The sequence below is a fragment of the Microtus pennsylvanicus genome, chromosome 4 (assembly GCF_037038515.1).
Source record: "Microtus pennsylvanicus isolate mMicPen1 chromosome 4, mMicPen1.hap1, whole genome shotgun sequence".
NCBI lineage: Eukaryota > Metazoa > Chordata > Mammalia > Rodentia > Cricetidae > Microtus > Microtus pennsylvanicus.
Window position 1 is genome coordinate 106,821,963 of NC_134582.1, and position 12,035 is coordinate 106,833,997.

The 12,035-nt window shown below is 41.6% G+C and overlaps 1 protein-coding gene across 1 annotated transcript; it reads left to right on the plus strand.

Moving 5' to 3' along the window:
- The first annotated feature begins 10,547 nt into the window (after positions 1-10,547).
- On the plus strand, positions 10,548-10,927 carry LOC142848300 (histone H4). The gene has a single exon (XM_075970113.1). It carries the CDS (start codon positions 10,569-10,571, stop codon positions 10,878-10,880), a length of 312 nt encoding a protein of 103 aa, XP_075826228.1. The 5' UTR covers positions 10,548-10,568; the 3' UTR covers positions 10,881-10,927.
- The last annotated feature ends 1,108 nt before the right edge of the window (positions 10,928-12,035 follow it).

The window sequence follows — 12,035 nt, forward strand, 5'->3', positions numbered from 1 at the left end:
TCTCAGCTCTCTGTCCATGAGTCTGTCTCTTATTTCTTCACAGTCCCAACCATGACCGTGCCCCCTAGAAGTCATTCTGGATGCATTCTTTGGATTTTGTTTTGTGGATATTTTTCAATTTGTCTAATTTTCCTAATTTGTTGTTATATATTTTAAGTGTCCATAAATTTTCGTGTAACTACTGATGTCAACAGCTGTATTGGAGTTTAGTTCTGCGGCCAGTCAAGCAGGGAAAGAGACTCAAAAATAGACACACGTCCTTTAACAAGCTTGACTTCCTGTCATGTGACATTTGCAAGTGCATTTCCTAGACCACTCTTATTTCCCCTGGACGTTCGGCATCAGGTTCAGAGGCTCACAGCTTTTCGGGCTTAATAACTTCTCAGCCGACTCAGGCATCAAGGGAAAGTGTGGAGATTTTATTACGCTTTCATCATAAAGCATTCAGATCACTGTTTTAGACATTCTTTCCAGGCTTGGGAGAGCGATGAGCTGAGATGGGTGTCAGGCGATGAGGTCCTTCAACATCACAGCAAAGGAAGCCCACCCACAGCACAAGGGGGAAATCTTTACATTCATGGCCATTAGAAGGAGAGAATATCTCAGCTCTACAGATTATTAAAAGTCCTAAATAAGATATAAGACCACAATTTAGAAAGCTCTGTTATGGTGTACCCACAAGAAAAGATTATTCTGACACAATTTTAAGCATATGGAAAGTCTTGCCAGGCAGTGGTGGCACACACCTTTAATCCCAGCACTCGGGAGGCAGAGGCAGGCTGATTTCTGTGAGTTCAAGGCCAGCCTGGTCTACAAGAGTTAGTTTCAGGACCGGCTCCAAAGCTACAGAGAAACCCTGTATTGTGGGGGAAAAAAATTGAAAGTCTTTCTTAGCCAGCCAGCAACTATACTCGGTATTCAGGATCCCAGTGTAGCATCAAGCCTTTTTCAGGGTGAGCTTTTAATTATAAAAATATATCCTGGGTTGGCTTATTTCTGTCCACAAGAACAGTTAGCCAGATGCAGAACTGTAGAAGTCAAAAAGCAAGGATAATAAATATATCTAGAGACTTTCCCAGAACTAGGGACTTTGATGGATTAGGTCTTGGTTTCCATCTTGGCAGGATGCTGAGCTTTAGGGTCTGAATGGTACTTCCATCATGGAATTGGGGTGGGGTGGGGTGGGGCTACTAACGTCATTGCAGGTCATCCTATTGCCCCACCCTACTTGGGGCTGTACTTTCTAGGTGTGTAGCAGCTTAGAGAAAAACCTAGGTAGAATATTGTGCAGGTTAAACCCATTAGTGATTGATTCTGAGTCCCCAGTAGTACATGGGTGACACATTAAGGGAAGAAATAAAATCATTTTCCTTAGGAGTCACTTAACCAAGATCCAGTCCAAATCTGAGTTCTCTCTGCTTCACGCTCCCTGAGTCAAGTGTCTGTTCTGACTTAACGTCTGTCAGGGTGAATGAGTCTGAGTCTGAACTGCCTAGCTGAAGGCTGTCTTGTCTCTGTCTCTGTGTGTCTGTCTGTTGTATGAACTGTGTGTGTGGATGGCGTCTGTTTCTAACAAAGGCTTCACTCTGTATTTTTTGGACAGCATAGAAAGCATCACATGGCCCCTAGTGCATTGGATATCCTGCATATCAAATATTTACATTATGATTTATAACCATGGCAAAGTTACAGTTTAGAAGGAGCAATAAAATAATTTTATGGTTGAGGGGTCACTTTAATGCGAGGAACTGTATTAAAGGGTCGCAGTATTAGGAAGATTGGGATTTGCAGAAATCTTTAACAGAGTTTTACGAGGATTATGTCACTGGCTACACCTGCTCATAAGTGAACCAGACAACAAACATTATTCCTTATAAACTAACATCCATAAATGCCACTTTCAACTTGTATGGTAGATTTTAGAAAGTAGCTTTCAACTTCTGGAGTTGATGTTTTCCGCAAATGTTATGCACACATTATCTAGGTCAGGAGTGTGGAAGAGGATGTAACCACAGATTACAGCAATGCAGTAGTTTAGGTGGGGAAAGTTGGTTCCATGGGAAATCCGAGACAAGGTTGAATGCTACATTGTTCTCTTAAACACACCTTAAACAAACAGGCTAGTCTAACACTCTCAAAAGTGACTTACTAACTCTGGCTGTGAGGCACAAAAAACATTCCAGGCTATTAGAAAGTAAGAGATAATTTCAAGATATTATATCACTGTTTTCCATTCAGTCAGCAACCCAAACTTTATATTTGCCTGGGTTTTTTTCTAGTTAGCAGCTCCTATCCTGAGTCATATCACTGCATTATATAAATTTAGTTCAGACAGAAAGGACACATGGAAAGCAGATACTTTTGTAATTGGGGAACCTTTAAAAACCTTTAACATCTCCAAGAACGCTGGAAAGTTTGTTTGCTTTTTTTTTAAAAAAAAATTATAAAATATTGATGTACATTATAAAGAGTTTATATGGGAGATGACTAGGAAAAATGATGGGGCAAAAGATGTGAGCTATTGTTACCTCACAAGGCTTGGTTGGTTACTGTAACCCAACAAGTTCAATGGATTGAGAGACAGAAGAACCAAGAAAGAAAAGGCTTTGTTAACAAGAAGTCATAATATTAAAAGATGACAGGCTATGGCCTATTTAAAATTATTTCTTTTTATTATTTTATTTTTTAGGTGTGTGGGTATTTTGGCTGCATATGTGCCTGTATGTCACATGCATGTTTTTTGCCCAGATAGGCCAGAAAATACCATCAGATCCCCTGGAACAGTAGGTACAGACAGTTGTGAGCTGCCATGTGGGTGGTATGTGAAGAAAAAAAATGAAATGGAGAGGTAGACAGATCACCCCCCCCCCAAAGGCTGAGACGCAGTATGGGAACAGTGCAGCCTCAGCCTTTCTGGTGGAAGACTGATTGCAGTTAGAGAGGCTGGGGAGACAGGTATATACATACATGTATACATGAATAGCTCCCAGGAAGTTACAGTGTGTGTGTGTGTGTGTGTGTGTGTGTGTGGTTTAACTGGGAGTGAGGTGGGTTGTTTTCGATTCCCAGGGCTATTGTTTCTACAGATGGACCAGAAGGATCTGGCCAGGGCCAATCCGTTCTTTGTGGCTGGTACAACCTGACTCAATTCCTCGTGACCTGAGACTATTCGCCAACACTGGGAAAAAAAAAACTGAGTTTTCTTAACCTCTCAGACATCTTGCCAGCCATGGAGAGGCTCTAGCCTTTCTATAAGTATTTTTGCCCCTTGTCCTAAAAAGCAGTCTTTTAGGTAAATCAAAGGAAGGTTTGAGGGTCCTTGACAGGTAGGTACTTGCTTGTATCTTCTAAATGTGCCCTTTTCAGAAATGTGGACTATGTTACTCTTATTTCCCCAGAGATAGGTGAAGTTCACTGAATGTAAATGCTTAAAGGGTCAGCGTTCTGTAAGAATTCAATCAACTGTATCTACAGTTCACTGTTCTCTGTATCTCCGGCTCCCTTGCAAGTATGACGTTCTTTCAACCTGGGCTGGAAGTGCTCAGAATGGGAGGGTCTTTGCATGTTGTGATGGCTATTCTTGGTTGCCAACTTGACTACATTTTCAATTAACTAAAACCCAAATAGCTGGGCACACCTGTGAGGAATTGTTTTGTTAATTATATTATTTGAATTGGGAAGAGCCACTTCTGTCTACATTTGAGATGGGAAGATACACCTTTAATCCAGATCTCTTGAGGTGGAAGGATGCATTATTACTCTTGGCCACACCTTCAGTTGGCAGCCTTTATATATAAAAGACATGGGGAAAGGAAGCTTGCTTTTCACTCTCATAGCAAGTTCATTTCTTCACTGTCCTTGGAGTCTACTTCTTTGGGATTCCCAGATGTACAGAAGACCAGCTGAAATATTCAGCCTTCATGGACTGAACAACTATTAGATTCTTAGACCTTCCTTTCATAGACAGCCATTTTTGGGCTAGCTGGAACACAGCCCTGTAAGAGCCTACTCCCACAAATCATCTAGGGTTCCTGGATTGGAGGTATGTTAAAGCTAAGGAAATGTCAGATGAAAGAAATTGAGACAAAAAACACAGGATAGAATTAGGAGGTCTCTTTGGTCATGCGAAAACAGCCTCACAGCCCAGAGTTTATTTCAGAACTTGCTATTATACAGATCAATGGCAGACGGCAGAACAGAGAGCAATAGTCAGATAACCACCTCCTTGTGCTGGCCTTGGGAGGGGGCTCAAACAGGTTCATATAGCTCGTGTGAATTCTGCTAGCAGCAAGCAATTTTCTTTTTTTTCCTACATCTTAATAGATAATGTGTTTTTGTTTCATGGGCAAAATGCTGTTTCCCAAGGTCTTAATCAGAACGTTCTCACCGCACTCAAGGATGCTGGCAGAGCAGGCAAGCTTGAATTCAAATGACGTCTTAAAGTCAGAATAGACTCCAGATGGAAACTGAGTCACACATGGACTTCCAAACAGCCCATTAGCTTTTTTTGTATAGGGAAAGGGATTTACTAGAATGGCTTCGAAATGTATGTAGTTTATAAATTCTGTTCTCTAGAATGCCCTAACTAATATACATGCTTGGCTGATTACAATATCAGTCAACCTGTAGAAGAGAAAATCCACTGGGCAGCCAATCCTTAGGGACTAGAATGATCAATAAGGAGGATAGACTTCTCAGAACTGGTCTCAGTATGGAGTAGTACGGGTGACTTTTGATAAAACAGTTTTCATCTGTCCACAAAAGAAACAGCTAATGTCCAATGAATAAAAGAAATGGTTTATTCTAGCCCCCAAATTGGGTTTTTAATGATCGTGGAATTCACCAAACTATGGGACTTTCACACGCTACGGACATGAAGAAAATGGAGTTTTAGAATCGGTCTATTGCTAACCTCTTGCACCCACACAGGGGGTCTTCTGATCCTTTTCTACCCTAAGGCAAGCAAAGAAGTGAGAACACCTTATATGACAGAAACAAGACTGCCTTTCTACCAAACTTAGACTAGAAATACTGTTCTAATAGCCCCGTCTTGTAGTATAAGAGGCCACTTGTCAGTAGTAGCCGACTGCTTGCTCATTCCTGGCTATCCAGACCATGAAATAACCACTCAGAAACTATATTATTTAAATCACTGCCTGGCCAATCACTCAAGTGTATTACTAGCTAGCTAGCTTTTATATTTTTGGTTAACCCATTTTTATTATTTTATATTTTACCATGAGCCATGTGGCCTACCAGCAAGGTTCTAACTGGCAGCTAATGTCTTTCCCCTCTGGTGGCTCCATGGCATCTCTCTGACTGCACCTACTCTCTCGATATATCTCTTCCAGCCTGCCTATGTTCTGTTAAGCCATTGGCCCAAAACAGCTTCTTTATTAACCAATAAAAGCAACACATATACTGAAAGACTTCCCACACCATTTCCCCCTTTCTATTTAAATAAGCAAGGAAGGTTTTAACTTTAACATAGTAAAATTACATATAACAAAACAGGTATCAAGAAAGATTACATTTACAACATTTGTATCTATTTTATCTTTTATCATAACTAAGGAAAACTATAACTACAACTATCTATTCTTCAACCCCATCGAAGGCCTGAGAAGGGAGATATTATTACTTGAGTAGGCAGGAATTGCAGTCAAACAGCTTTAAAAATGTGAAGTAGATGACAGAGACAACTGGCTGCCTTAGCAATCAGCCAAAGTCTCATTGGCAATGTTGAAGCAACCAACTTTGGCTAAGGACTGGAGTAACTGACAGATCATTTTCAGAAGCAGTATGGGAAAAGATCATCCCGTTGCTGGTACAGGGAAAATCATAATTAAGGAATGGTTTATACACTACTGGGATATTTCGGGATGAATCCTATCATGGGAGAGAGGAAAGCCTTGGCCTCACAAGACTTCTACAGAGTCGACAGTGACTATTCAAAAGGCAGGTTTCCGGAAGCTCTGCAAATCGGGCTTCTCACTGCTTCTCTGAGTTTGTCTAGTGATCTGTCAGCTGCACGTCTACTGTATAATATTGTGGCTCACAGCAGTCTTACACCTGGGGAAGGAAACGCCATATGGAATAGCAGAGAAGATTATGACCAGAAAGTCCGGGCTGAGGTTTCCCATTAGTTCATCCCCACACCTTTTTGCTCTAATTCCACTAATACACAGCTGTCTGTTACTGAAAATTCAGGAGAAAAAGAAGGGACGTTTTCCCTGAATCATTGAATATTTGTTACAGAAGGCTTGATGTCACATAAAGGTTTAATACAATTATCCTAGACCTTCTTCCCAAGTCTGTTTTAAAATTGTTTTATTAATGAGACAAGAACTTGAAAGGAAAACTGAGCTTCCCCAGTATCTAACTCAGGAAAGCTGGGGCTATGCTGATTAGCACGAAAGCCTATATATATTAAGCCACACTTCCCACATGGCAGGCCCATTGAGCAGCCAACCTTTCTGCTCTGATCTACTGTGTTCCGAAGTGTATTGTTAGAGGAGTAATAGGCCTTCGCAGTGAAGAATCACTCTGCACACTTTGGGGGTAAAGGTTCTAAAATGAGGGTGTTTATCCGGCTCTGACAGCTTCCCCAGGAGGAGCTGGCCTTGAATAGAAGATTTCACTAACTCACAGACACCTGGAACTTCTGTACTGTCGCTCTTGAACGTCTTTGGATCTCAGCCCCAGGTTACACTCTGAGCAATTTAAACAAAGAAAATCTGCATTTATGGCCCCTCAGGCAGGTAGGAGAATTACAAGGCGAAGATCTTTCCAGAGAGTTCTTTTAAGGTCACCAGTGGTTTTCTTTATAAAATAGCTGTTGCCTGGGATCATCTTGCCCACCTGGTAGAATAATGCTTTTCTCAAGAAGTGAAGGGAGTCAGGCAGTGGGTTGCTTTGTGGCAGGCCAGGGTTACACTGACTTTAACCCTACAATGACCCCTTGGGAGGCCCGCTAAGCGTCCTGTTCTTTGTTATGGGAATGTGCCTAACAGCTGTTGCAACTCCTGGTTGTCTCTGTTGTTATGGAAATGAGCCTAAGCACCAGTTAATCCTGCTGAATAAACAGTTAGCTCCTAGTACCTTAAATTTCACTCCTCCCTAAGGGCACTGGTTAGTGCACTACTTGTCTTTAGGGTTATTTGGAGGGCAGTGCTCTTTTTAAATTTTACCTCCTGTGATTCCCTGTCTCCTAACCAAACCTATTATTAACAAATCCTTTATAATGTCATTTCTATTATTTTGAATCTCTTCCTAACCAGTACGGCAAGCATAACATCAAGGGAAGAGCTACTTAAAGATACTTATTTAGAGTCAGCAAAGAACCAGGAATACTAAGTCATCCATGACTTTATGACTGACTACCTCAAGGACAGCAGGCCTACATGACAACTTGTCTGAACAACCCTACACTAAAAAAAAGATATAGCTATTTTGTCTCAAAACAAATGCATTCATAAACTTTTGATATTATCAATTCTATTACTTCAAGTTTCTTCTCCATTAGTATCGTCTCTGCTTCTGCAGGAACTATATAACTTTGCTCAACTTGTTGTTGAGAGAGGATATCTTCTTGCCATCCCCATGATGTAGAAATATCTGATAATGAATGAAACAATACAATATGGTTTTTTAAAATGTCAAAATAATTTTAGATATTTTTCTTTAAACTTGCCAGAAATCACAAATTTTAAAACATTTTTTAATGGAGGAGCTAGAGAGATAGTTCAGCAATTAAGGACACTTGAAGCTTTTGTAAAGTTCAGTTCCCAGCACCCACATAGTGGCTTCAAACCATCTGTTCAGTTCCCCAGTGCCAGGATGCCTAATCCTCTTCTGAACTTCCTAACTGTTGGGCATCAGGTGTGCAGATGTTGCAGGTGCACAAAAAATATACCAGTACAAAAAATTACATGAACATAATAAGGTAAAAAAAATCTTATTAAACACTTAAACATGTGCCAAACAGTGGTGACACACGCCTTTAATCCCAGCACTGGGAGGCAGAGGCAGGCAGATCTCTGTGAGTTCAAGGCCAATCTGGTCAACAAGTTAGTACCAGGACAGTCAGGGCTACACTGAAAAACTCTGTCACAAAAATAAATAAATAAATAAAATTTAAAATAAAAACAAAAAACCCTTAAAAATTTTAGATGGAAACAATACAAAATGCAGTAACTGTCCCTCTAGAATCAAGAAGTTACTATATTAGTGACAATATTTTATTTATTATACAGAAATAAAAAAAATCAAGGCCAGTGGCCTGTTGATGCATCAGACACTGAAAACACATTCTGAGCATAAAAAAATATTTGGGCTGTAGCTATATATTAAAACCAGCCCTGTGTTGAAGTCTTTTGGCTCTCCCCAACAGGGAAACATAAAAGCCATACTGTCTAAGTTACGCTAAATTTATATTCATCCAGAACACTCATAGCGGGCACTAGTGAGTATATTAAAGTCCTTAGAAGTCTTTAAAGGATACGATAATATTAATTAAATACCTTAACATTTTGAGCAAGAACTCTGGAAAAAATATTGGTGTCTTCAAAGACTGATTAGATGGTTAGAACTGCTGCCATGTGGAGACACTGGAGTCAGAGATGCAGGGCCAGAGACTAATTACATTTATCCTGGGCTCTTTCATCTCCTCAATAGCCATTCCTTGCCCAGCACGGTGTTGTACCTAACCTTCTATGACTAACATATGAAATAACCTTATGGAATATATTAACTTAATAGAACCCTAATTTCCCACTAATCAAAGGGCTAAGAATGCAGTCGGCTAACTTCTAAGGCCTGGCATTGGCTGTTCTCCATCTTGCAAGGATCTGATGAGTGTGTGTGACCGGGACACAGGAAAGAAACTGCTGGCATGACCTCTCCATGATATGCTAAGATCTTCACTATAGAGAGGAGAGAGGGAAGCACCAGAGGCATCTGATGAGTCCAGAGCAGAGACGGGAAGATGTGGACTGAGCACAGCCAGAGCTAGGGAAGGGGGAGCAGTAGAGAACAGTTGAGCTATTGAGATAGGACCCGGAGACGGAAACTAGAGCACAGGCAGAGAGAGTAGGAGAAAACGAGACAGCAGCTGGGGGGGGGGGGGGGGGGCTAGGCTGAGAGAAGGAGCTGAGCAACAGGGAATTTAGGGTAAAGAAGGAGGTGAGAAGGGGACTAGTGGGGACTTTGAAATGTCTACCGTGCCCTTCTGATACTGTGGGAGCCTGGAGGCCAACATGGGAGTCCATATGCAGCCAGAGGTAGCCAGAGATCATTTCTGCCTTAGGGAAGGAAACAGACTCCTTTTGGCAGATGGAAATGAGTTTGGCGAGTTCCTGAGGAATACTGCCTTTTATCTAACGGCCAGAATTCCTGTAATTCAGGCTGAGCTCATTTCTGGATATATAAACTACCTATCTTTTGGAGCTTTGGGAAAATGAGTTTATTTTGGACCTGACAATGACCTCACATAAAAACAATTTTTAAAATCCCCTGAGTTATGATTTTCCTATTTCTGTTACGATAAAAAGGTTCATATTACTACAAAAAGGGTACTATATTCTAGAAAGAGTTACTTGAACATGGAATTTGGGATAACTGAAATCTGTGTCTCTGGGGCCATGGTTACTCATATTTGGCTCCAGAATAAAGGATGTTATCTCCCTTTGATGAAAAAGTACTTTTTTTTTATTTTTTACTTATCACGAATGCCCATCCTCTCGGGTAAAGCATTTGAATTTCATATTATGGTCAGAATTATGTATTTTGTATACGAAAACATTCCATCAGCATGGTTTGGTTAAATGTGTGAGCTTTTGTTAAGTGTGTGAGCTTTTTTAAAATGTATGCCCAGATAGTTATGTTGAAATATTAACTATACAAAAAAAGTTTTAATTTTTTTCTCCACCCCATTTAAAACTATTTCGCGGTACAGTCCCTGTGCCAAGAAATACTGATCAAATTAAAAGTAGTGGTAGTATTCAATGTGGGTCTGAAAAGAGAAAATGCATATGATTTCTTACGTAATTCGTGAATTTCTTTGCAATTGATTAAAATTTTTTCTACAAGCGCTTAAGAAATAAGCAGACATGACCATTTAGAAACTTTAGCTAGAGGAAATTATTTGAAATGTAGTCACTGTAGAGAAGGAACCCAAGGTGATCCACAGCGGTGTGCGCCTTAGAAAGTGTGCACTGCCCGCCAGTGCTCTAAGCAGCAGCCTGCGGTGCTCTCTCTGGACCGGGTAACCGGTTGTTAGGGGGCCGCTCGGCTTTTTGTATTTTGCACAAAGTCAGTGTTATTGCTTGTGCGCTCGATTCTCCAAATTTAAAACAGATAAGGAGTTAGTTCCATTAGAAAGCACAGACAAGGAAACAAAAGCGCCTTTCCCCCCCTCCCCTCTTAAACCTTCCCCTCCCCCACAGCGGCGGGCGCAACTTCCCGCCTCCTCCCTCAGGTTCTCAGTTCGGTCCGCCGCCTGCTCTATAAAAGCCGGTGCTCGGCTGCCGTCCCAGGGTTTCGGGCTCTCGGCTCTCGAACGTCCAACCATGTCAGGTCGCGGCAAGGGCGGGAAAGGCCTGGGCAAAGGCGGCGCCAAGCGCCACCGCAAGGTCCTGCGCGACAACATCCAGGGCATCACCAAGCCCGCCATCCGCCGCCTGGCCCGGCGCGGAGGAGTCAAGCGCATCTCCGGCCTCATCTACGAGGAGACCCGCGGGGTGCTGAAGGTGTTCCTGGAGAACGTGATCCGCGACGCGGTCACCTACACGGAGCACGCCAAGCGCAAGACCGTCACCGCCATGGACGTGGTCTACGCGCTCAAGCGCCAGGGCCGCACCCTCTACGGCTTCGGTGGTTAAGCTGTTATATTTCATGCTCAGCTTTCTAAAGGCCCTTTTCAGGGCCACCCACTCGATCTTTTTAAAGAGTTGCAACATTGTCCATGTTTAGGACTAGAGTTTGAGTCCTTAGTTCGCATAGCTCCCTGTAGAGGCCTTTGCCTATTTTTTTTCGGTAGTTAATTGAAACGTCCAATATTATAAACATAGTTAAGTGTTTTTAACCAAGTAGTTAACAATCACTAGCCTCTAATCTTTATTGAAACTGAATGCTCAACCACACGAAGTCAGCGGCACAGCAATTAAAAATATAAGTGTCGACCGGGCGATCTGGGTGCACGCCTTAAATCCTAGCACTCGGGTGGCAGAGGCAAGTGGATCTCTGTGAATTCGAGACCAGCCTGGACTATAGAGCTAGTTCCAGGACAGGCTCCAAAGCCACAGAAGAAACCCTGTCTCAAAAAATCAAAAAAAATAAAAAAAATAATAATTAAAATGCAAGTGTCCCACTAAGCTACCCAATTTTATGCAACAACTTGTATAAAATTTTGAGTGCAAAATATTATCTTTCTGGAGATGATTTCTCGGTGTTTTAAGAACATTTGCTGGTGTTTGGGTCAGGAGTTTACTCCCTGGTACTCTTAGAAACAACGCCAACTTCATTTAATATCTCTTCTGGCTCACATTCAAGTGCACACAGGTGTGAAATTTTTTTACCCAGGTATTTCAAAGGATATAAAAATCATTTAAAAAATCAAATTCAAATCCTAAAGCAAAGGGAAAGAAATGGAACAAGGAGAATTTTTTTTTTTTTTTGAGATCGGGTCTCACATACTACCAGCTAGGCTTGAATTAATTTTGTAGCAAAAGCCGGCTTTGAACTCCTGGCTGATTTTCCTAATTGCATCTCTGGAGTGTCTGAATTACAACAGACAGCACCACCTCTGGCTTATTTTTCTTACTGCTGCATCAGGCTCCTTCACTGGCTATGAAGACAAGGGTCCCCGTTTGGGCAAAGTTGGAAGGCCTTCCAACTTTAAGTTCCCCTTTATTAGGCTGGGAGACAAACAAACCCAGTCACAGCTGTGGTTCAACACAAACCTCTAGAATACGTTCAAGTTTTATTTGTGGTTTGGTGGATAAAAGGACATAGATCTAGAATGGATATTATCACTG

What these genes read in the sequence shown, in the direction of transcription:
- LOC142848300 (XM_075970113.1), top strand. Translation starts at nt 10,569, where the DNA reads ATGTCAGGTCGCGGCAAGGGCGGGAAAGGCCTGGGCAAAGGCGGCGCC.